This window comes from Streptopelia decaocto (genome assembly GCF_964273445.1).
Source record: "Streptopelia decaocto genome assembly, chromosome: 1".
In the NCBI taxonomy this organism is placed as follows: domain Eukaryota; kingdom Metazoa; phylum Chordata; class Aves; order Columbiformes; family Columbidae; genus Streptopelia; species Streptopelia decaocto.
This window is the reverse complement of record NC_138663.1, coordinates 93,804,005-93,829,793: the sequence shown is the minus strand read 5'-3', so window position 1 is coordinate 93,829,793 and position 25,789 is coordinate 93,804,005. Positions and strand designations below refer to the sequence as shown.

Below are 25,789 nucleotides of genomic sequence, written 5' to 3'. Positions count from 1 at the left end.
AATGACACTGATGAATAGTATTCACTCTTTACCAACCAAAAAAACTGACAGAAAGATGAAGACTCTTCTGTGACCCAGTTAGAGATTATACGGGGTCACATTGTATTCAGATGTTCCTTCCTAACTACAAGGATATTTATAATCCCACTGGAATCACTCTATGGATGCTGTGATGTCTGGATCTGCATTCTCAAAACTTTATACCATTAAATTTTACCAAACTATTTTAATTAGGCCTGCTCTATTATTTATGGATCCAATCACCAATATTCATTTGTTTCTTGGATAGATCCATCACAGAAAGAACTAAGGAAGACCAAACTCTCAAAAACATGGTTTAAATTATGTCAATATCATGCAGGAATCCGATAAACAGGTCAAAAGAAGAGTAATTACTCTTTCATGGTGTAATCACAGAAAGCTCAAGCTCTAAAATAAAGTTGATAAATGCTTTACCACTCAAAACCTAAACTGATTTAGGCAAAGAGACTGTCCATTTACTCCAAAGTAATTCAATAGCCTTTGCAGAAATTTAGCCATAACTTTTTTTAAATTAACCATTTCCAAATGTTGGCAGTAGAGAAAAGGAAGCTATGTAGCATGAGACAGACAAGGAAGGCAACCAGTACTTTCTAAAGTCACAGTGCATAAACTGTCACAGTGCTTACTCTAAAGCCTGGGACCTATAGGCTCAAGAAACAGGGTATGGGAGTGGGAGAAATTAACCATAAGAACTGGCATCAGGCTGGAAAGTAGTTTTTTTCTATACTTTGTACTAACACCAACTGATTTGCTCAACAATGAGGTACTTGTTAGATACTGTAGTTCAGCTATGAAAAAACATTCAGTCCAGCTGCTTCAGATCTTCTTTCAATTCCTGTTACTGAGAAGATGAGACATTTCATTCTCCTGTATTACTAAAAGTAAATTGCTCATTTGTTAACCACCTTTTGAGACAATACTAAGGCTAAGTCATCCATATTTGACAATCTGCTTGAACTCTGATAAGACAGGTGAGCAGACAGAAAATCAGTCCATTATCAAAGACTTGCAAGAGAAACTATCGTTCCTCCATGCAGCAAACTGTGTTTCCTGCCAAAGTAATAGTAAATTATAGCAATAAATATTTTACTGCTACACATCACAGCACACAAGCTTCATTACAGAAAAATGAACATTATGCTAGTCCATCCCATTGTACCTCAAACAAGTGCAGCTTAAGGCTTTTATCCAGGTGTCTATCAGCTAGGTCATATTTTAGTTACACAAAACGGGGCTCTGGAGGAGACCAGAAGTAGAAGCTGCTAAGGTGATATGTGGAAAAATCAATCCATGTTCATTTTTCTGCCTCCAGCTTCCTCCTTTATGTTCTAAATTTCACTGTTGAGATTACATTAGCCTCTCACAAGCTCAATGATGGAACAGAAATCATAAATAGACTCAAGTTTCAGTTTATTATGACTATCTCCCAGAAACACTTTTATAGCAAGGCATTGACTGCCAGAGTTTGAAGCAACAAGAATGAGTCTTTACATGAGGTGATTTTGATTTATCAGCAAAAATCCATGCAGCTTAGAAGATGTCTATAATTCATAACTTTTTGTTCATGAGTGATTCAAACTCAATGACAGTAAATATATGTGCTATAGAAACAAGAATTCTAACTTGATCATAATCTAACAAAATGTTTAAGTGTATGATTAATATCTTAGTCCTCGTAAATTAACAGACCCTCTCAAACTAAAATTGTATCCAGGACCTCAGTCTACTCTTAGGTCACAAAGAAAAAAAGAAGCTTGTAAAATTTGCATGGAGAAATACAAACATCCTGAGGCATTCCATTATTTTAGAGATATTCTGAACTCACCAACTGGAAAACTAACCCCTCAAAAATAAAAGAAACCACCTGCCTACACAATTGCTTTACAAATAGATTAGGTAAAACAGTGAGATAGAGTTGGAAAAAAACACTACAAGTTAACAATGAACAAGAAGATATCAGACTTGTGCTGAAATAGTGTCTTGCATTATCTTTGAGAAGAAGCCTGTAAACAAAATATTTGGGGCTACACAGTAGGGTGAAAAACAGATTGAATCTGGATTTAAATTAGCCTTACTATGGAAAGATTCACCAGGTTATGTTTATGTAATTGCAGATGCTCCAATAATAGTTTTAACTATCAAGTAAATAGACATAGAGACTAAAAATATGCAAGAAATTCAGACTTAATTATAAGCTCTGAATACTATTTCAGACAAGTCTCCACATTGAGACTAGTCTTTTAAACACCTATCAGATCTAGTGGAGAAGAAAAATGAGCACGTGGGAACTTTGAAACAGAAGTTCAAAAAAGTCTATCAATACATTAAGGGGCAAAAAAGAGCAAAGATTGCTTTTATTCTACAACATTTAACTGAACAAAAGGGAAATACAGCATTCATAAAGATATATGAGAGCCTAGAGGGTACATGCAAATGAATGAAGTGATGAAACACACAAAAGAAACACTCTATGAATTACCTTTTCAGATTACCTGAGAATAAAGAGATAAGCATATATCCAGCAGGTAACCAATTAAAAGTTGTATTAAAAGGTAAGTACAGTTTATAACCTCATTTCTCACACTGTCTCTTCAACACACTTTATGTACAGCTGTGTTTAAAAAGAGATTCCAGTTGCTAAAACCATGTGTCAAATTCTTCTTTCACCAGCAACTTGTGCTGCAGCCTCAGATTCCTGTAGCTACAGTTAACACTGTATGTATACACGCAAACACACAGGCTTTGATGCTATTAAGATTTAATAGCCTATGTAATCTCACTGTGTTTTTATTTCTCTCTCACAAAACTATTTCTAAGGGATTTTTTTTTCCTATCAGTTACATCTGATTCCCACTTTGCATATCGACATGGTCTCTCCCATTTTTCTGTTCTTTTAGACACAAGCCAGTACTGCTTACCTGTAGACAACTAGGCTTCAATAAGCCACATTAAGATCAAGAGTTTTATAAAGCAACTCATAAACTTTAGCTGTTGTTGATAAGAACTGGGTTGTTGACAAAAATTGGAGCATGGACTTTAATGCAAAAGCATATGCTTCCTGGACACCATTTTGAATGGGAAGTGTTAATAAAAGAGACACTGAGATAAGAAAACTGAATCATCTGGAATACTTACACCTGCTTTAAAATACAAAGTGTGGGGAAAAAAAATAAAATAAGATAACAGATTAATTTTCAAATTCAAAAAACTCACTTAGAAGATATCTAACAGCAATGTTCATTATGACTACAGATATAACAATGTTTTTAAATGCAGAAAAGGTTGAAATAAAATCTTGTGATAGATAGGAGTATTGCATCCTACAAGTCAGGGTCTTTAATGACATTGTAACATGAAATGTCAAGTTGCAGATTTCTGTAACTTTATAAAGAGATGAAAACCAAGACAAAGGAGTATAATATGCACACAAGAAGATTTAATTTGGGTCATAATGTCCATGTGTCATTACTTTGTAATCAACCAGTTTCTGTTTCTTTAAAATCAGTCCAAGCTCACATTCTATTATGTTTTTGATAAAGGAAAGACATCAAGATATTTATGCAATAAATGGCTTTCATCTGTTAAAAAGCCACCCTAAAATTTTTGAATGGACATTCAAACATCTGAGATTTTTAAATTTCAAAATACTCTTGTCGAGTATCAATCACTTCTGTCACTTTATAACATCATGCCATAGCTCAAAATGCTTAAATTACTTTTTTCTTCAACTGCCACTTGAGACTTCCTCCTCATATCACTCATTATTCAGCCTGCTTTTACTTCTTTATTCTTCCACAATTCCTATTTCTTGCTACTTAATATTGGCTTTTTTAGACTGTGCCTCAAAGAAATCTTCCATGTCACAGACAAAGGAAAAGTCAACACTGCCTATCCAGGAAACAAGTTTCTATTGTCATCATAAAGATGTTCTAATGATAGGCCTCTAAAAGAAGAGCATCTACATTGCTTTCTTATAATCATTCCTGTTTCTTATGGAAATCTTGAGGTTCCAAACAGATATATTTGAAAGCAACTACGAAATGAATCACTGGTAAGGCCTTTAGGGGAAGTGGCATAAACCCTCAGCAAACAGTCCGGAATGCAGGGTCAGCCATATGCTCCTGTGGATTGCACCATCTTTGCCTAGGAGAACATTACCTTTCCCTTGACTGCAAGCCTTTTTGAAGGGTTCCCTAACGTTTCTTCTCCTTGTGGCACTTCCAGCCTCAGTCTAAGAGGATTTCCTTTTCCTCGGGGGCACAAGTACTCACACACAATTCATCTGATGTTATCTTTGCTGTAGGTAGGTGTCTACTAGCAACTGTCTTTTTCCTGACAGTTAAAGAAACAGTGAGATATTAATATTCATATTCAAGTCTAATCCTAATTGAAACAAAGTTATTCACATATGAAAAGCTTTGCTCCACAAAACTGGCTTGAACATTCAACTGAACACCCATTGAACAGATAACTTAAAGAAAATAATTTTACTTCCTAGGTTTTACCTACAGGATGAAAAGAACTGGTGAAAACTGATAGGAAAATACACCTGTATAGTTTGATGTCTAGAGAAGCTCCACATGATATTCCCACAAAAGTGCTGCAGATCAAGAAAAAAAGTGATACAGCTAAGGGCTAGGTTTGGAAGTACACAGCAGGAAAATCCTCCTTGTACATGTTGGTGATCTCAGGCTTGAAATAGAAGAGATGGAAATCAATGTAATCATCTTTCTTTTTGCCTAATCAACTACTATCTTGCTGAGTTGCCTTGACAGAATAACTCAACTTTTAATAATAATTTAGGGGAGAAAATGTTCCTGTCCTAATGAGAAATATGGCATATGTAGATTCTCACAAAAATGCTATGTTTTCTTTTCTTTCTCCCAGAATACTATGTTAAATTCTGTACATGATTTTCACACACATTCCTCTCCCTTGGAGAGTTCAGTTTTATGACAGGAATCAGACTCAAGCTGGTCCCTTCATTACTCTTCCTCTGTCACAGATAATTTCCAGCTACTGTTTCTATTCAGCTGTTTGTGGACCCATGGTCCAGCAGTTCACAGGTTACATGAAAAACTGCTTACTCAAAAATAATTTTTTTTAATTATTATTTTTACTTACAAAAATGTTAAATGTTTTTTTTCCAGTAGAGCATCACAGAGCTATTGCATACTGTCACCAAACAGCTGAAATAACACAAATGGTGGAAAAGCAGCTCCTTAATTGGTTCTGCCACTGGAGAGATAAGATATCATACAGCACCATAACTGGTAGGTTTGTGAGGAGCACTTCCCACATTTATTCTAAATTTCAGACTGCAAGCTCAGTTCTGCTCTCTCAGGAATGTTTGGATAAAATCAAAAGCAATAGAGCAGAAACTGAGCGTTTGGACAAAAGTTTTCTACATTTGAGTGTCTAATCTCCTATATTAATAATTAGGTTTGAGAACAGACGTGAAACTCAAAAGTGTTTAGCTACTTCAGATTCAGTTGCAGTGGGATATACTGTCCACAAGCATATCTGAAATAAGCTCAATTTCTTGTCAGAAGTTTAAATACAACTTTAAGCAGACTTGAGTCCCTACAACTTCAGGTACCTGCATTTTACATTTCATCATTTTTTTTATTTATCATTCTGCCTTTACAGATCATATGTAGGTTTTTTTCAGCTGTAACCAAAAAATATCTCTATGTCATACACTCATTAACTATCCTAATATGACCATCTACTATCAAGGAGATACTGTGTGCATCCTTTTAAATTGACATCTTGATGTATCTTTCCATCTTGGTGCCATAAAATATCCTGAACAAAAAGTCAAGGGCTAAGTAATAATCTTCCAAGAACCACTGGTTCTTTCTATTATTATTATTATTATTTTTTCTTCTTCCTACCTGAAGCAGTTCTTATCAAATGCTTTCTTAATTACTACTCCACATCCATTTCCAGCACCCCAAAATACTACTAACAAGCTAATTCAGAGAGGCAAAAAGCAAAAAGACTTTGAAAAGTAAGCATCCTCACCATTGTCCCCATTGCTTTTGAACAGAGTACTTATACCTAGAGTATATGTAAACACAAGTCAGAGGATCAAAGCTGAATAGATCTTCCAATAAATCATTCCCTGGACAGGTCATTTTGGTAGAGTCAGTGAAGGGCAAGATAATTAGCCATTTATTAGTTCAAGAATGTAGCAGGTACTCCCATTGCTTGACATTCAGTACTTCACATGAAATATGACCGATACATTTCACACTCTTTGAATATATGGCAAATTTGTTCCCAGCACGTAATTTGTTCTGTCTTTACTTGCCAGATTTCCCATTCCCAGGGAACACAGGAGTCTCTGACCACCCAGTATTTTACACCCTGCAGTATTTTACATTCTCCCATATACACAGGCAAAATCAAATAATCAGGCTGAATGACCATCATTCTAATTCAGCAGCTTCTGTTCCAAAAGTGCAAAACATACACGGAGTGCACTTATTAGATTCTTATGTGACTATTGTACACAGCCGCCTTTGAATATAAATAAGAGAAAGTCATTGCTTGAAGAGCTTTAAGTAAATTAAGATATTAACAGGTCCTCCATTTCCAAGTTGTATTAAGGAAAAACTCATTCCAGTTTACAAAGAGGAATACTGTGCTAAATTCAAACTTGAAGTTGCACAAACAGCCGCAGCTCCATAAACATCCAACCTGCTTTCTAAATCTGAACATGTTGCTGCAGAACTGAGGAATTTCCTGGAGTTAAGAAGACCACAGCAACTGATCAACTGTTACGTTTTGCTAGGTTCACTATTGTCACACTATCACACAGATTCTTTCAGTTTCTACTGCTTTTATACATGCAGTACAGCTATGTATATCTTCTTCAATATTATACTTTAAGGCTAAAGACTGTTGATAACTCAGACAAAGAAAAGTAACCACTGAAGAGATGCTGAATTTTAAATAAATACACTGATAGTATGTGACGACTGTCATTAACTCCACATTATTAAGCTCTGTATATTTGATTGACTCTTGAAACATTAATTCAATAATTTTCTTGACAATAACTTTGCTTCATATTCTTTTTTCCTAGAGATGGCTTTTTCACCATTCAAGATCTACCAGTATTTTGTAGTAGACAAAACAGAGCATAATATTGCTTGTAGGTTTGTTCTTCTCTTGAAGAGACACAAAACAGTCATCTGAAAAACAGAGCTATAGCTGAAAACCAAACCGAATCAGCAAAAAAACTTATCCTAATAGTATTTATTGTGTTTTTCAAAAGCTAATACTGATGCCAAGACCAGCAGTCCAGAAAAAAATCTCTCTTAGCAAGTCACTTACCATATTTATTGATGATACTGGACCAATGCTGTTGACATAAATATCAACATCAATAACTGTTGGTTTTACTGTGGAGAGAAAAAAAAAATACTTAATATTATTTTGCAGAAAATATAAAGTAATCACTTCAAATATTTTCTTCCCCGATAGCTGTAAGGTCCATTCTACAAGTAGAACCACTAAGAAATATGGATTATGTATTTTTCAGGAAGAAAAGGTTGTTTTCCTCATACCCAACCAATATTACTGTAAATTAAAGCCTGTAGCACTTTATCATCATGATCCCCATTCATCTCAGCAGCAATTTGTAAAGGAAATTTTCAGTGTTCAAAGTCAAAACCTAAGTGACTGACATGAAACTAGAAATAATGCAGCATATCACTTTTTCCCACTTCCTCAACAAGGAGGTCCTTTACCACATTTGTTCCACACCAAAAAATCTGTCCAGATTTTTTCCTCTCATCAGCCCTGAAATCCTCCTAACTTGGAGTAAAATCACTATGAAATTCATTCAGCTATACCTGAGCAACTCTTTTCCTTTCAGTTTAGACTCATTCCCTTCAGCCCACATTGCCTTTGAATTCATTCATCCAGAGGTTTTTCAATTTGATTTGGTTTAGTCAATTAAAGTTTCTCACAAAATCTTCCATGTTTTCAGACTTCCAGGTTTGAATAGGCCAGGACAAGTTCTGTACTTCCTTCTTTAGCTGAGGCCATTGGGATTTATCTTCCTTTTAGCATCTTTGGTGTCAGTGTACCTGCTGAACATTATTCAGATAACTCTTACTAGTGATGTAGCCTAACTCTAAAATAATGCCACTCTTACACTAAAAGGCACATTGTTTCGGGTTTTTTACTTATACTGCCTTCCTTCCAACCCCACAGGGTATACATTAACCTCTAAATTGAGATCTTAATTTGTGTTTTACTTTCTCCAAGGTCAGCTGACACAAAACTATGAGTACAAATCCTGTTCTAATCTGCATAGTCAGAACTGATGCAAATCTGGCCCTAGTAGGCCAACAGCTTCTGTTAGACACCTTGTTTTCCCATTGAGGTACCTTTCCCTCCCTATGGTCTTCACAAATCTTGAAGTAGAAATTCAAAACACTGAAGTTTTGGAACTATGCTGAACTTGAGTTTTTTTCACTGATCCCAAAGCCCCCTAGAATGAGGAAATGCAGGTAAATCAGCATCTCAAAACCCAGAGAGCTTTCCTTGGGCAAGCTACCGAGCAGACAAGTGAGGAGCAATTAAATACTACGGTTCTGTGGGAAGCTTATCTCAGGTGGATATCAGTTAATTTGTCTAAAGCTTAAGAAGTCATCCAGCACAAAGCTGAGGATGGACAAGAATCTCCACATGTAAAGATGAATATTTTTTGCCTGCATCCCCCAAATTTCAGACTAACAATGAGATGCTGAGAAGTTTTAAAGTACCTGAAAAGTTAGTTCTGAAAAAATAGGCAGGTTGGCTTGTCATGTAAGACTTAGGTATATACATATCCTTAGGAAGACTATATCTAATGTTGCAAAACCAGACATTAAAGTGAGTACAAACAGTGGTTAAAGATGATAACCATTCTCTCTAACTCATTAAGTACCACACACTTATTTGACTGCACATGGTCAAAACATCCGGGATTATTTAAGGTTACAGTTTCAAATTGTCTCAAGGACTGGCTTATAAACTTTTATCTTCCCTTCAGCAAAAGAAAATCTGAACTCAGCTGAACAAGCACAACTGATTAATGCAACTGTAATTGTACCCAGCTAATAACTAAATAGGAGTCTAGCAGCTTCTGGTAATGAGACTTGCCTCAAAATGCAGTAATAAATGTCATTACATAGGAATTGGTAATAGCGAGGAACAACAGCTAGCTCTTTTACCAAGGTAGCATACATGGAACAAAGGGCTCTGATCTTTTTTAAGGCTTATGCACATATCTAGTTGGAAGTTCAACACTAAGGAGTTCTGGTGAACACTAATGGGACTAGACTTAGTGGTGCGAATTGGCATGCAGTTGAATCTTGGCAGGATCAGGGACAAAGTTCAGAACAAGAACACAGTGCTGGGAATCCATTTTTGTTTAATCATTGCAGTTAAGTATATAAATAGATTACAAGATTATAATTTTTCCTGAATGTGCTGGGCCAAATTCTCTTCTGGTGCAAAAAAATGAAGCATTGTTTGTTAATGCTAAAGAAAATTTGGTCTTAGTCACAGTAAAGGTCTAATCTTGTAACAGAGGCAAACTAAGCAGCAGCCACTTCTTATGTCAAATTAAATCAGCACCTAGCCTCAGACGCTCCTAGCGAAACTCAAATTAAAAATTAAAACAAAAAAAAACAAACAACACAGGCAAGCTATTATATCACTACTACAACAAAAATGACTGAAAGTTCCTTTGAGTGATACTTTGTTTTCCTAGGCAGAGGCAGAAAATACCATTGTAATATGATCATATGGCAAATATGTGTTCAGGTTTTGAAAGAAAAGACAGAAGAGTACAGTTCTTTTTGCAGTGGTCTTTTATGGATACAAACAAACATAAACTGGGAGAACATCAAGCATACATTTTAGATTCATTATCATATGATTTTAATTGAAAATACCAACCATTTTGAGGCAAAAAAGATTACTTCATCCAAAATGCATTATGAAAAATAAAATAACTGAGTTTTAAAGTTATAATATCTAATTGGAAAGAAGTCACCCTTTACCAGTCTCCAAAATAAACTGAGTTTCATGAAAAGACATAAATAGTTATTTTATCAATTATTTCAAGGCCTGCTCAGTTTTCCTGTAAACTACATGTATTTGTGAACACTCAGTTCATGGACTAACTTAAGTCACATATGAAGTTGCTATGCTGCAGATAGAGCGTTTTCTCTTGCACTAAGGAAGTCCTCACAGTCTTGTTCACTGAACAACAGAAGTATTAATACCTCACTAAAAGTTGGCAATAAGATTATAAATGGATATTCAGCTCCAGTACAGTTTTGATACTAGAATCAGTCCAAAATAGTTCTAAAGAGCTGTCAGAAACTTAGAACTTGCAGAACCTTACGTTATATCACATGCAGGAGAGCAACTAAAGGTTGTCAATAAACTTACCCACCTTCTCAAAGTTCTTTGAAATATTCTTAAATATATGGTAGTTAACTTTCCCTAAAAGAGAATGTAATTACAACCAAGTAACTGCAGCATTATGCTGCTACACAGTGCTATCTAAGGTTAGCTAACTGCTTATTGCAATCATTTCATCTGCAAACATGTTCGTTTTAATTGAGGAGGGGATTTATCAAGGCAATCAAAATATCTGCAGAAAAAAACTAAGGTCATACCTGCAAAGCTCACTTAAGAAGCCAAGTGAATACTTAGAGAGTTAGTGTAAAGCTAAGTCAGGTATGTATGGGCAACAACAAAACACAGAAACAGCTAGAATAATGCCCTGATCACAAATACCTATGCAGGCCTACTATAGAATTTGTGTAGTCCCACTTTATAGATTTATACTGGTGAAATGAATAGTACCTGAGCTTGAATCCCATTAAAATCTGTGAAGACCTTACTCTTGGACATGTGCAAGCTAATCATGTGTGCAATAAACTCAACAGATGTATCAGGAGAATTTTAAAAGACTTTTGAGGAAATGAACAAAGGGATTGTTACACAATTTCACAAGTCATGTAGGGAAAATATCTGTAATAAGTTCCTGACATTTTCTTGTGTTTATTTAGTACTTTATATCATCCTGTCCTTTTAAAATATCTCTTAATTTTTGATAGATCTCTGCTGTTCAGAATTGATACTTAGCTCATGAATGAAACCGCTTTGTTTGCTTCCTACAGAAAGCTTCCTCCACATTTGAAGCCTGCCTAAATAGCATTTATGTTCCTGCACAAACCATAAATATTTGGAATTATTTTTTAAAGTTTAGTCTTTAGAAATATTTTTACTGGAAACTCATCTAAATGTGAGTAGAACTAGCTGAGCTCTCATAAACTTCAAAATAAAATTTAAATTCTTTTTTTTGAGTGTTAGCCTTTCTTACATTGTTCAAGCAACTCTCAGGCCTAAATTACTCTGGTTTTACCCAAAAGAGCAGTGGTAAAAATGTATATGGATCAATACGCACATATTTATAGAAACAAAGCAATTAGCACTTGAGTTTTAGAAGGCACAAAACCACATAACAAATATAATATGAGCTCTGTTCTAGAAATACATAGCCACTTAAACTCTGCCTAAGTTCCACGAGACTTCTGAATGCAAAAGACTAACAAGCTTGGCTCCACAGTAATGAGATATTTTCTGAAATTAGTCTATAATGATATTTTACATTATCTCATTAGCACATAAATTGCTATTTTTAAATTGGGATAAAGTTGTAACAAATCATTACACAGTTATCGGTAACTGTAGTAGTAGTGATTATAGTGTTAATGTTTACTTTGGGTTAGTGATGATGACTATTAATATTTTCCTACATGACCTTATTGGCAATACCTAATTACCTGCTTGTTCCTGTAAAACAAACTGCTATGCTAATAAGACATATCTCAGGCATAATAGTGGTCAGCTAAAACTTTGATATTTTAGGACAAATTACCACATTTGAAGAAATACATAGTAACAGGAACTGTTTGAGTCACCATCCCCGAAGGTATTTAAAAGACGTGTAGATGTGGCATTCAGGGACATGGTTTAGTGGTGGACTTGACAGCGTCAGGTTTACAGTTGAACTCGATGATCTTAAAGGTCTTTTCCAACCTAAATGATTCTATGATTCTATTCTACGAAGGTATGAGGAAAATCAAAAAGACTCATCTTTCCTACGTAGAAAAGATGGGCTTGAACAACAGATAGAGGTCAAAGCCTTCCACTTGCTATAGTCAGAGAAACTCTGACATAACTGTCATCCCTATGTTTTAGGACCATAGTACCAAAATTGGACTGAAAATGAGAACCGAAAGAACAATCAAAAATCAGATGCAGACTTTGAAGAAAGTCTATATGACAGCAATACTAGGATGAGAACATAGATTTCTGAACAGGGTATTTTACTCACAAGCTAGGTTTTGTTGCCATTCTGTCCAGGAGTGTGAATGACAGCATGCATATAAACAAACTGCTTCAATTAGCTACGAATCACTTTTATTCTTCATATCCCACCACCACCATGAATCAGCCTTTAACACTTTTATCTTTCATATACGTTTCCCTAATACAACATCTGTAAGTTTTCTAGTGTTATGTTGTTTGGGAATGAAAACTGTAGGTCTTAATGGTTAGGCTGGTTTTACAACCAATCCCTAAAATTTCCATTTTTGTTTTACTTATATTCATGAGAGGGAAGAGTTCCTATGTGATATCATAAGTCTGAACAATGATAGAATTTGTTCCTGCAAAGTTTAGCAAGCTACCAACTGAGGTCTGGATGAATGATAGCAGTCATAAGAAAAGCATACAATTGCAAAAAAGAGCAACGATGTTTTAAAATGTGTGTGGAAATGTGTGCATTGTTTAAAGATAACAGAATAGTTTATTAGTTTGTGCCGGAACCTCAAAATGGCAACTGTAGTGCTGTGCATTTGCCAAATTTACAGATACTTACTCAGAAACCTCTTTAACCATTAAAAAAAGCAAAACAAAACAAAACAAAACCACACACAACAGACTTCTAAATAGACTTCTACACTTGGAAGAGCCAGCATAGTCTAGGTAATCAAAGAAGAAAGGAGGCAGAAGAAAGAGATTTTTCTTATATAATTGATATCTCAAACTTTTCCTGACTCATAACTAACTTTCAGTCTGTGGTGTCCCGAAAGTCTGTATGCTATACTCCCAATCTCCTCCCAGATTTCTTAGGTGAAGTTATGGAAAAGAAGAAAAAATAAGAACTAGCAGCTGCTACATATTGTTTTGGGTCTGACAGCTTAGATGAACCGTTTGGCAAACATTAACTGTCAACCCAACTTTCCTACCTACAATGCCATTCAAGAAAAATTTTCAGTCTGAGTTTGCATCAAGCCATTTTAGCAAGTAATCACTGTCAGGAAATAAAACTCTAAAGAAGATTTGTCTGTGTAAATGAATTATTTATATTCACAAAGGTTGACTTGTAAGGGACCTTGCTGTGAAGTACTTGGGTAAAAGGCCTCTCCAACATAAAACCAGTACATTTTTGTCAGCCCGACAGACTACATGCAAGACATAAATGTTGCAAAGATACAAATGGCTCATTAGAAATGAGACAAAAGATAAGTTTTATCTGCAAAGAACTGTATTACTTGGGTTAAATTATGAGAGTAGTTTCAGAAAAACAAATTGTTTGAATACCAAAATATTTCTATATATTGAAGTACTGTAAACTTCAAATTAAAGTGTTGTTTTCCAGCATTTGTTTTAAATTAGGTGTTCAAAAAAAAAAAAAATCAGACCTGTTAGATAACCAAAAAAGTGAAATCATATTCACTTTTTTAAGCAGAAACATTAAATTGGAGGGCTTCAGGGTCACTGCATTGGAATAAAATTTCTGTACATATTCTTGTAGTATGACACATTAAGAGTTTTACATGAGAGAAAGATTAGTAAAAAGCAGGGTGTTTCCCCTGACAGATGAGAAAGTGCAAACCAAACCAGGTCAGAAACCAAAGTCAGAAATTCCTCTTTACTCAGCTCCATGGTTAAGCCCTTAGAAAAGCAGAATGTAGGGATGAGGTATCTCACTGTCAACAGCCTATCCTAATCAGAAATGTTCCCATGCTATATTTTGAAAGAGTCTATGTTTGATGCACTATACTGGCACCAGACAAGAATTAGGTGCAACCAACCAGTATATTTATGTCATGTTTTAGAACTCAAACATGGATCACTGTTTTCAAAATGTAAAACTGGGAGTTGGGAGTGGTCATAAAGTAGTTTACCCCCCAATTATTGTTATTAATATTCTAGAAAAGTTCCTTGCAAAGTCTGTGGAAGAGAGCATCTATAAGCGAAAATGCTAGAGAATTAGAACTCCTGCAAACAGTTGAGAAATCCCTTCTATCCTCCCACCTAGAACAGAGGTTGTTTTCATTTGCATTGAATAGCAACCCTTTCCTCAGGAATATTCCTCTCCTTGCATAGATGTGCTTATACATAATGCATAGAAGATGACTGGCACTAAAATAATCTTCAGATTTACTGTCTTACTCATGGAAACAGACACAATGGTTTTCCAGTTTGGTGACTGAATCAGAACAAAAGTTTTCTGAAATAAAGACAATCCATTTTCCTTTTTTTTTTTAAAAAAAAAAAGGAAAGGGAAGTATCAATGAGAAAAATTTAAACACACCTGTTTATTTCTTGTGACTGGTTTCAGCTCCTGAGCTCTCATTATATTCAGCCCTGTTTTGTAGCTGAGTCTTAGCCACAGTAGTCTCCATCCTCACCAATGGGTTATCCAAGTTTCTTCTTCCATCTAAACCCAAATTAGACTAACCTCCACAATCTTCTCCAGTGCCCAATACTGCAGAAGTTGGATCCAGGACTTCAGCTTTCCCCTCGTGATTGTTGCCATAACACAAACAGAAGTTACTCCTTTTTCCCATTGTGTAGTGCCTTTACACACTGGTTAGCACTCCAGGTACAACCGTCTATAATCAATCCCTAAGTGACAACTGTCTCACTATTTCCTGTTATAAAATGTCCAACATTGTCTCCCACAGGCTAGCATGGAAAAAGACCTACAGAAGAAAGTAGTAATTTGGCCTTGCATGACAGTTGACAGCTTTCTCTGCATTGTTATCTGGGAAATATTTTGTTCTGTGAGGCAATAAGCAACCCTCTGTCACCACATATGGGGAAACCTTGCTGAAGCTAATTTAAAGAGTATCAGGTGTGGCAAGCAGCAGGTAGCAACAATAATTTGACAGCCACAGTGGTAATAGCCTGTGGTGCACTTCAGGGTTTGTTTCTGTGTGGCCTGCTAGGAAGGCAGCTCAGACAGAAGAAAGGTTGTGATACAGCTTGAGAACGCAAGGTTTTCTTTAGGGTTGTGCTTGAAAATGCACTTCTCCTTTAAAAAGAAAAAGAAGAAAAGTTGTGCCAACTCACCCAACACATCTGCTCCTTGCATACACTGAAAAACTGCTCAAATTAGTTACAGAGAGAACCTTTAACTGCTTAAAGAGAGAACTGCTGTTAAACCCAGTCAAGCCGGTACAGTAAAGCATGTCAGACATAACTTACTCTTCCATATTTGCCAGCAGAAATGAGCCCACCTATTTCTACCAGTTATTCTTGTTCAAACCTACTCAAGGTACTGAGAACTGCACAGCTGTTTGTGAGACTGCTGTCATCTTCAGACGTACAACCGTACAGGACACTTGAGAAGCAAAGAAAAACAGCTGGACTCTTAAGGCAGCTAGAACAGTCAGCATCAGAAGGTATATAGACATTAAATTAGGGGGTGTACGTACATGTGCATATACATATATATACACATACAGAGACACATGCATACACACTTTCATACTTCAAAGTGGACTTATTTGGGCTTATAAATACACAATAAATACAGGGGACCACTAGAGGCTGTACAAATATCTAGAGAATCCAAGAGGGATCTTGGTACAGCAGTGCAATCAAAAAGGAGGCAAAAGCAGGTAAAAGCATCTCAGAACACAGGCTGATGAAGCTTTCTTCAACATGTGCAATTCATAGCCTTCCCTAGTATAGTGATACATTAGAGAAACAGAGAATGCAAGTATACAATACAAATTATCCTACTACTTTTTTCTACCCTTTCAGTGAAAAATATAATTAAAATCAGTATTATTCATGCTTTTTCTGTCTTTTTTTTTCTTTTTTTAGAAAGTAAGAAGGCAGGCAGCTTAGAAATGAAGTGCTAGAACATATAGTAGAACATATAGGAAAAATAAATGAATACTATGAACTACCACATTTATACAAGACTTATATTGCATTAAAAAAGGAATTCAGTCTTTTCAGTTCTGGCTGACCATTATAAGAAATGTCAGTTGAAAAACTTGTTCTCAGCTAAGTAACTCTGAGGCACAGGAGGTTCTGCCTTGCAACTTTATATTCCTTTATTTGTTTGGGGGTTTTTTTATCTTATTTTGACTTAATTTCTAATACTTATGATCACATTCTACTTTCAGTTTTCCTGGACAGTTTGAGTACATTAGAGTGTAGTCCCTTCTAGTTGGCTTTTCTCTTACGAGCATTATTTTGCTCCATCTTCTGAAATAGAAACTAACTGGAAGTATTACACTTTTCCTTTCCCTGGCAGAGTATGACTAACTGCAGAGATCATTGGTACAGCCTGAAATGCAGGGGAAACTGTTTCTATTATGGTTTTTTTTTTTTCAATTATCTTTAGGCATTTTTTTTAAATGTCAAAACAGAAATTTATCACTGTCCTAACACAACTTGCTCACATTAGGAACAACATGGGGAAAGGTAGTGGACAGTAGTTCTGTCTATTTGTACCTAACAAGTATGCATAACTCCTTAATCTAGCCCTCTTGTGTTCTGGGGAAGGTATTTCAGGAGCTGGGGAAAAGGGTAGGTAATCACAGCAAGGCTGGAGAGCACCTGGTCAGATTGCAGGATCTATGTTTTAGAATATCCTTTGCACTTAAATTAGAGTCCTGAGATAACTGACTGCTTGTTAGAGATGCTCAGGGAACAGTTTTGTTCTCTAAAAATTACTGGTGAAAGAAAATGCATTCTTTCACATTATCAGGTTGGGATACAGAGGGAAGCCCAGAGTTTAGCTCAGCTTATGCACTAATCTTAACGTTACTATTGCCTTGTCATCGCTGAAATGTTGGCCCACATTAGTTATTGCTTCTTAATGAACAAGAGACAAAAAGATCTTTTCTTTGAGGTAAGCAAACCAACTACTGAAACTCTTAAAACTTAATTGTCTTCATGCTCCAAATGAGTACTGCAGCTCTGAGCCTGGTCTAGCATGGGATTTTTTTCATCCCATTACTAATGTCACATTTCAGAAACCTCTCACATACTACCTTTTATTGATGGGTAAGGTGACTTTCACAATGAAAGAAAACATAGCATATTATTTTCCACATTCATGGAATATGATTGGCAAAACTTTCAGTTTGGAAGAACACACCATTACAAACTTTCTGTCTGTTTAAGGCAACCTCCATTCCATATGAAAACAACCATGAAACAATGTAGAGTAACGAAGGTAACATTTATTCTCCAGGACTTCATTGTCAACTAAGCTATGCATCAAGGAAAGTGAGAGGGAAGGTTTCACTAAAGTAAGCTAACTTTGAAGGAAATATGTTTTGTCCTGAGCTATTTAATTTACCTGTGGTTTGCATCACTTTTTAAAAATGTAACAAATTTTAAATCAGATAATCAAAAATAGAGCAATGGCAAAAACCTGGTTTATTTTAAAAACTTAAGTAAAACTGAGATTTTTCTAGCTGTAGTTATTTTCATTCTACTCTTTGGCCTGTTGGTTTGCCTATTATTTCTGTTCTCATTTTATTAATAAGGGGGAAGTGAAATTTCAGGGCCAGAACTTAGTTCTGAATGTCAGGACATAAGCCCATGTGACATGAAGGAAAAAAAACCCCAAACATTCTTGCAGGGTAGTAAGCCTTACTGCACTTAGAAAATGTTGCGTATGGGTATAAACTGGAACACAGAAGGTTTCATTTAAATTTGAGAAGAAACTTCTTCACAGTGAGGGTAACAGAACACTGGAACAGGCTTCCCAGGGAGGTTGTGGAGCCTCCTTCTCTGGAGACATTCAAAACCCGCCTGGACACATTCCTGTGTAACCTCATCTAGGTGTTCCTGCTCCGGCAGGGGGCTTGGACTAGATGATCTTTCGAGGTCCCTTCCAATCCCCTAACATTCGGTGATTCTGTGATCCATTGACCAGGTCCTCACTTCAAAGGACTTTGAAACAAACTCCAGAGTACCTGTCTGTGGAAGAGATTTTAAAACCTTCATAGTTCAGAAGGGGTTTACATGTTATCTGGGACTGATGTCTTTTATACCATACAACAGACTCATGATTCTCAGCCCTATAATTTCAGCTGGTGAAAAGTGAGTGGGAAAGATGCTTTGTGTCCATAAAACACCTTTCTTTTTGATCTAATCATTACACCAGTACAAGCTGTTCAGTGTGAGTTGCTTGCTTTTTTTTTTTTTTTCCAAATCCAAAAGGTGTGTATGCTCTGCAGTATAATGGAAAACTGCCAGATGCCACCAGTAAAATGAAAATCCTCACAGGCTGTGATATTTATGGAGACAAGAACTCTGCCAAGCATGTGGCCACAGAGGATGTAGTCAGACATTCTTCTGCTGGTAGAACACTTCTTTATTTCCAAACACCAAAGGCTCATTTTAGCTAGACAGGTCCTGTTAGGCTGTCAGGTTGCTGATAGCCTTCACAGGGTAACTGTTTTTCCTGATACATAGGTTGTTCAATTCAATCTTTCAAAATCCTGGCTTAGAACCTTGCAGATGATACCTGTACTGCTGAGCATAGATTGAACGTGTTATCTGACAGGCAGTCATCTACATGAAAGTCTATGCCAAGGATAAGCCAGCATAAGAAGAAAAAGAAAGAGCAAGTTCTGGCCTTGCATCTTTAACATTGACCTACACATTCTTTCAGTGGTTTAGATGGGCTGGATTGGAGAGGAGGAAGGAGGGTGGCTGAGTGTTCATAGGAGCTCATTTACTGATGGATATGCTTCTCACCTGGAGGTGACATGGTTACTGAAGTACTCAGTGGCCATAGTGTAGCAATGGGCACTCAGAATGTATCTGTACAGTGCCAAGTAGTACCTGGACATACCTGAGCTAGCCAAAACATCAGTGGCCCTGGCAAGGATGAAAGGCCACAGAAAAGTGACTGTCTGGGCCAGCATGCTCTTCAATACCTTCTATTTGTCACAGTCTTCTCCTTTCCTCATGGCCTTTGGCTTGAAAAATCATGTTCCCAAGTGATCTACAAATTGCAATCCCAACCTTTGAAAGTGCAAACAAGTCAGTATTTTTCTAGACTTTTCTGAATGTATTAAGAGAGAAGATTGTTTCTTCAGGAATATTGCTGAAGTTATCCACTGTTAGAAACAGTGGCTTTGCAAAAAAAGGATTGGAAAACTGAGTGAAGAGTGGTACAACATGAAAAGCTCTGTGTGTCCTGGCCTGTGGGACAGCTCATTTGCCTACAGGCAGCACTGCACATACATAAAGGCTCTAATAAGTAGCTGACTGCATGTTAGACCTGGATTTAACCCTCAACAGTTTTTATTGGCTTCACTTCTACTTGATTCTGAGAATTACTTCTCTCTTCCTCCATGGTTTATTCCTTGCTTTTTATAAATTTCAAAAGGTGAGTTGTCTTATTGTATGCACTATGTTACCTGGTCCCCTACCTTTTCCCTCAGTGCTTTAACTGAAATGTATTTGTATTATATTAATACTGGGACCCCTGGGACAGGGACACAGTTCAGTTGCCAGGACAAGTCAACTATCTAGTCTGAAGGATAACCTTCTCCAAGATGGAAAGGAAAATGTGCTTGTGTGTGAGGAACCAGACAGGAATTCAGGGAAGTTGCATACGTCTGATTCTCTAACATTCCGCTCGTGTTCTCCTTGACAAACATAGTAGCTCCTCAGCTTCAAAAGGGCAATGTTATTTATCTGCATCAAAGGTAGGAGAGAAGGGAAGAGAGACCAGGGAAAGCAGCAGAGGTGAACTAACTTCTCACTCTAGCATCTGAAAAACAGCTCAAGTTCTGAAATAGCCAGATTCCTATCAAAGAGAAAAATGATGGAGGACTGAAATGCTTAATAGAAACAGGCTGATGTAGTTTAGAACTGTAAAAATCTCAGTTTGGTACAATATAGGAGGAGGTGTGTAATTTAGACCCTTTCTCTAAAACAGGATTTCTGAAACTTTGTGGAGAGGCAAAAGGAATTATTTTGGTAACAACAATTTTCCAGTGCTGTAATATATGTCTATCCTTGATAGATTTTATGACAACTGACATGGGGACTTTGAATGATTACTTTGCCCCACACAGGCATAACATACTCTGTCTGAAGTCAGTGATCTGAGGATATGGTGTACAAGGTAAAATAAAAAAATTGTCTGAGAATGTCTTCCAGAGGTTGATATGGGTGGGGAACTGCATTAAAGCACTTCTCCATCAGATATTAAAGATCGGCTAAATCCAGTATGACAAACTAAGTAGAGAGATAAATGTCAGACTCTGTTAAAAAGAGACACATCTATCAAATATAATCTTTGTAAAAAAAAAAAAAAAAAAAAAAAAAGTAATAGCTATAAAAAAAAATCAGTTTCATACCACAGCATAGTTGGTTTTTTTTCTGGAACTGTTGTATAAAGTGCAACTATGAGGCACTAGTAGTTGTAATGGTGAATGCATACAGATGGCTTTTAATTTCCTCTAAACTCACCCAAAGGGATCACCTAGAAAGTATATCAATACATGTGTCATCAAGAAATGGTAGTTTCACTTAAAATCAGCAGTAGGAATTCTCCCTCTAATCTCTGCAAAAATTTAGGAAAAGTAAATTATGACAGGTGGTTGTTCTGAGCTTTCCCCATTCCCAGTTCATTCTGAAGTATATGCAAGGTGCATAACGTAAATGATAAATTGTCTCTGATTTCTGTCATACAAGCCTGCTGTGAACAAACTGAACAGCAGTAGTGCTACAGCCTTTCTGATCTAAGGATAGAGACCAAACCAAGCATAACCACAAAAGGTAAAAAAATACTGATATGAAACACACAATGTCATACAAATTTAAAACAAAAAAAAAAAAACCTCAAAATAGTTATATGCAGGTATCTACTGGCTCTTATCTAAATTTTATACCTATATGTAGTAGTACTGCCCACAAGACACTTCCAATCTATTAGATTTCTTTTGGAGATGTCTTCTGGCTTGGGGAAGAAAATCTCTAAATCGGCCCCACACACTGGCAAATCCTAGTGCTGTCTTCTCAGCATTAAGGCCCATAACTTTTGTCATCACATTTGGAAGGGAGTAGATGCACATTCTTCTCTTATTGTGTCCTACTTTTTGTTTTGAATATGCCAACTTTTTGATCGCTCCTCAGAGCATGAGTTTTTCATATGCATGCACTGGATGACAAAAGAGATAAGTATGTTCCTAACTCTGCCAAAGAGCTGTTGAATCCCTTAGAGCTAGCCTTTCCATATCTCCACTTAAACTCTGCACAAGCAAACCAGTGTTTAGCACCCTAAATTACCACCACATCTTCCCATGAGAATTAGCATTTTTTAAATGTTGACTTGGAAATGAACTTCAGCTAAAAAAACTTAATCTCCACTTTCCCAGACATTTGTGCACACGAACCAAAATGTAACATAATGTCTTTTCTGCTCCCATAGATGTTCTTCCTCACTTGTGCAGAAAGGAGTACTTACTTCCAATATCTGGACGTAGCTTTTTGTCATACTCTCTCAATAGCTTGTTTAGTATGAGAGTCACATCTGTGTCTTGTGTTTTTGGAGCTAAAACCCATTTTTGGTTAGTTGCTCCATCTTCATATTCATCCTCTTCAACCTTTCTAGAACTGCAATAACAAATCAAACAAATAGATGTTATTTTACATAACTAAAATCTGAATTTACATTCTGGGTAAATCTCCACACTCATCTGAAGAAGTTTTAGATATCTCCTTTAGTGTTGCATCTAACCAGCCTTAGGCTGTATTTGCAACAAGATGTTCCCATTAACAGTTGTTGAGTATCTGTGGATGGGTCATCATTGAGAATTATTTCAAAATTTTCTTCTGCCAGTCTTTCAAAGAATTGTACTCAGGGAGTTAATACAGCTATCAGAGTAGTATTTTGTATCTTGTATTTTAACCAACATATCCCAACTAGTTCGTTTACAATATACTCATAAAAGAGAGAACATCTGCAGTATTATTTTAATACATCAGGACAACTGATTCATCTCTTGCACAAAGGCTAATAAGAGTATTAAAAATTCAGATCTTTTAATACTTCCTGATCATTTGATCCTATTAATAAATTATTATATTCTCAGTGCCTGAATTTCAGATTTTAATGTATTACAAGACTTAGAATTAAGAGCTTGCTCCTTGAATTTATGACAGATTATCACAAGCATACAAATACATTACATAAATTATTCTGAATTCCCCTGCAGGTTTAATGGCACTAAAAAAAAAAAAAATAAAAAAAAGTACTACACCAAGAGTTGTGACTTCTTTCCTTCATAGGTGGATTATTTTTATTTAAGAGCATGCTAATACAAACATGGTGAAACTTCAGTTTGCCCAGCAAAGACAGCTAGATATATTTGCACAGAGACTAATTTAATTTGTCTGTTTTTTTGTGCACAAACAGTAAAATGTTGATTTAAAGATGCATCTTTTGGTATCTTAGAAACCAAATCTGTTTCATGCCTCTCGCTGGAGAAAATCTGTGACAGTTAAACTAAAATGAAGTTACCAGGAGAAAAGATAACCTTAGTGGTGGAACCTCTGTGTTGCTTTGATCTGCAGTTGCCCTGGTGATACAATATCATTTTGCAGCCTTTTTACACAAATGTCAATAATTATGCATGGTGCAAAGCAATGGAGAATCAAAGGCACCAGCCTTGCTTATTCATGTGATGTGCAACCTCCTTTCTCTCTCTCCCCTTCCTAGTGTCTTTTAAAATATCTCAGATGTCCAGAAGACTTAACAGACACTTTATAGTAACAGAAAAAAAAAATAATAAGGTCATAAAAAATTAATCACAGAGCATCATCAACCTTCAACATTGCTTGCAGAGCACCATTCGAGCATTTAATGAAACTTTTAATTGAAACTGCTCTACAGCCAATACACCCCTAAGGATTAGCCATGAATCACTTAACATGACCTCACAACTTGTGAGTGCTCTAGGTACAATTTCTGTATAAAAATGATTTTGAAACATAGCCCCTGAGGATTTTCTACAGAGAGAGCTCGTATAACCAAGTTGCAAAAGTAGAGAAAACTTAGGGAAAATTTGGAATAGATGAATATTCCTTCTCTGTTAGTGAGTTACAATTTTTTAAAACTTGGACTTTTTTTGGTGTAATTAATCCAATGAGCATTAAAGCACCCTGGGGGGAATTTTGGTGGGTTTTTTTCTCCCCCAGATTCATGATAAGCCCTATGTCTTAATACTGCAGTTACAGAACTGTTCTCAAAGGAGGCACCATCTCCAAACATACATGGTTGATATTTCGGAGCTGAAACCCTGCACTGGTGATGGATTGCCAATAGGAAGGAAGCACAAACCATAGATCTTTTTCTGCTTCACCCACCACAACTTTGCTGGAGGCATTCAGACTGCATGTGGAAATGAGAACTGAGTTCAGGTGGAATTGGGATTTCAGTTTCAGGGAGCTGCTTCTTTAAAACCAGTCACTAGCAACGTTCTAAGTATTGACAGACCTTTTAAATCCTCTCCCTCTAGCAGCTTGTTTCCTAGAAAGTACTTCCAGATGATATAAATTCCTACCTACCTTCTAGATGAAGACTGGGGGTGTGAGGAGTTTCACAGTGAATCAGACTAATACACTAAATGCATATTTTAAAGACGTTTTGGTTTTCTCAAGAGTTAGTTATTTCACTTCCCTTGCTTGCCTCTACTCAATTAGGCTCCTTGAAGGCACTTAAGGTCGCATTTTCACCTGTAGCCTTACTGGTGACTGTCAAATTCTCAGCATATTCCTGCTATCCACAGAAACAAGTGTGGGATGATGGCAAGCCATTCTCAAACTGGGGAGGCAGAAGGGCTGCACACCTTCCCCAGACTCCTCAGGGGCCGCTAATTTTGATCCTGTGAGAAGGCAGAGAGGAGGCAGTGCATAAACTGCACCGGAGGAAAGCTAGAAAACACTGACAGGTTGTGGGGAAAGAGTTTATTTCCTTGTAACACAGGTGTCCAAGACCTGCTCTGAGGGTTGACATGAAGCAGCTTTTAGTTCCTGTGGAGATCTGGCAGAGAGATGCCACTCGGGTGCGGGGCAGGCCACTGCTGAGGAGAACATGGTCAATAAACAGGGAAGGGAAGGGAAGGGAAGGGAAGGGAAGGGAAGGGAAGGGAAGGGAAGGGAAGGGAAGGGAAGGGAAGGGAAGGGAAGGGAAGGGAAGGGAAGGGAAGGGAAGGGAAGGGAAGGGAAGGGAAGGGAAGGGAAGGGAAGGGAAGGGAAGGGAAGGGAAGGAAGGGAAGGGAAGGGCTGCTGAGCACACCTACAGTCCAGTTCGTGGCAGATCCTGCAGGGGAGCGCTGAGGTGACCCCTTAGCCTGGATTATGCGATGGGGGCCCTTCCTGGTACCCTGGACAACCACCGGGACTGAAGGTGAGACTGGTCCAGAAGGTCACAGCTGCACCTGCCGGCTGGCCCCCTCTGGCCCCTCATCGCTCGCCGTTACTGGAGCCCCACCTGGGTGACCCTTACAGCCCCTGAGGCAGGTACCGGGGGGTTCCCCGGCCCGGCTCGCCACAAGCGCCCCTCCCAGCCCCCCTCCGCGGAAGTTAACGCTGCAGGCGCGGTGGTGAACGGCAGAAGCCGCCGCCCCCCTCCGGCACCAGGGCACCCGCCGGCACCCACAGCTGGTCCCAGCCGCTGGGCTGTTGTTTCCCGCGGCTGCCCCCTCGCCCTCCTACCGCCGACGCCGTCCGCGGAGCTCGGGGGGACGGAGCGGGGAGAGAAGCCGGGTCTGCTGGCCGACCGCTGTCGTAAGGGAAGCCCGGGCAGAGCCAGTCGCCGTCCCGTTGGGTGCCCGGCCCCGGCAGCCGCCGGAGCGGGAAAACTTTCTGCCGGGCCGGCTCGGGACAGAGCCCCTGCGGGCGACCTCCGGGTCCGGGAGGAGCAGCAGCGGGGCCGCCGCGCCGGCAGCTGCGGCAGCGGGGCTGCAGCTGTCCGGGGAGCCGGGCGGGTCCCGGGGAGGGAGCGGGGAAACCCGCGTTTGAGAATAAAGCCCCGGCACAGCGCGGGGGAGTGGGGAGAAAGAGCTCGCTGTCCTTCCCGGGCGCCGAGTATTTTGCAAACTCCGGCGAGCGGGACTTCAACCCGCAAGCCCCGGTGCGAGGAGGTGAGGAGACGGGATGGGTGGGGGGAGGCGAGGGAAGTGCAGACTTACCAGGCGTGAAACACTGAGAGGAGGAAGAAAACCGGCAGGAGCTTAGCGGACATGATCTGGGCAGCGCCGGCCAGGTGAGAGGTGCGGCAGGATGAAGGAAATGTTGCAGGATGTTCACATGAAAGGGAGAATGAGGCAATGAGGTGAAGCTCTGAGCTTCTCTTCCTCCGTATTCTCAGCTTTATACC

At 38.0% G+C, this 25,789-nt stretch overlaps 1 protein-coding gene across 1 annotated transcript in view; it reads right to left on the bottom strand.

Moving 5' to 3' along the window:
* GABRG3 (gamma-aminobutyric acid type A receptor subunit gamma3) overlaps positions 1-25,654 on the bottom strand; it is a gene marked incomplete at both ends in the record, with an annotated part of 334,515 nt that extends 308,861 nt beyond the window's left edge. Inside the window, 3 exons of the mRNA XM_082066711.1 lie at positions 7,387-7,454; positions 21,875-22,023; positions 25,602-25,654. Of these exons, the coding sequence (XP_081922837.1) occupies positions 7,387-7,454; positions 21,875-22,023; positions 25,602-25,654 (270 nt within the window). The remainder of the gene's footprint in view (positions 1-7,386; positions 7,455-21,874; positions 22,024-25,601) is intronic.
* Positions 25,655-25,789: the final 135 nt, after the last annotated feature.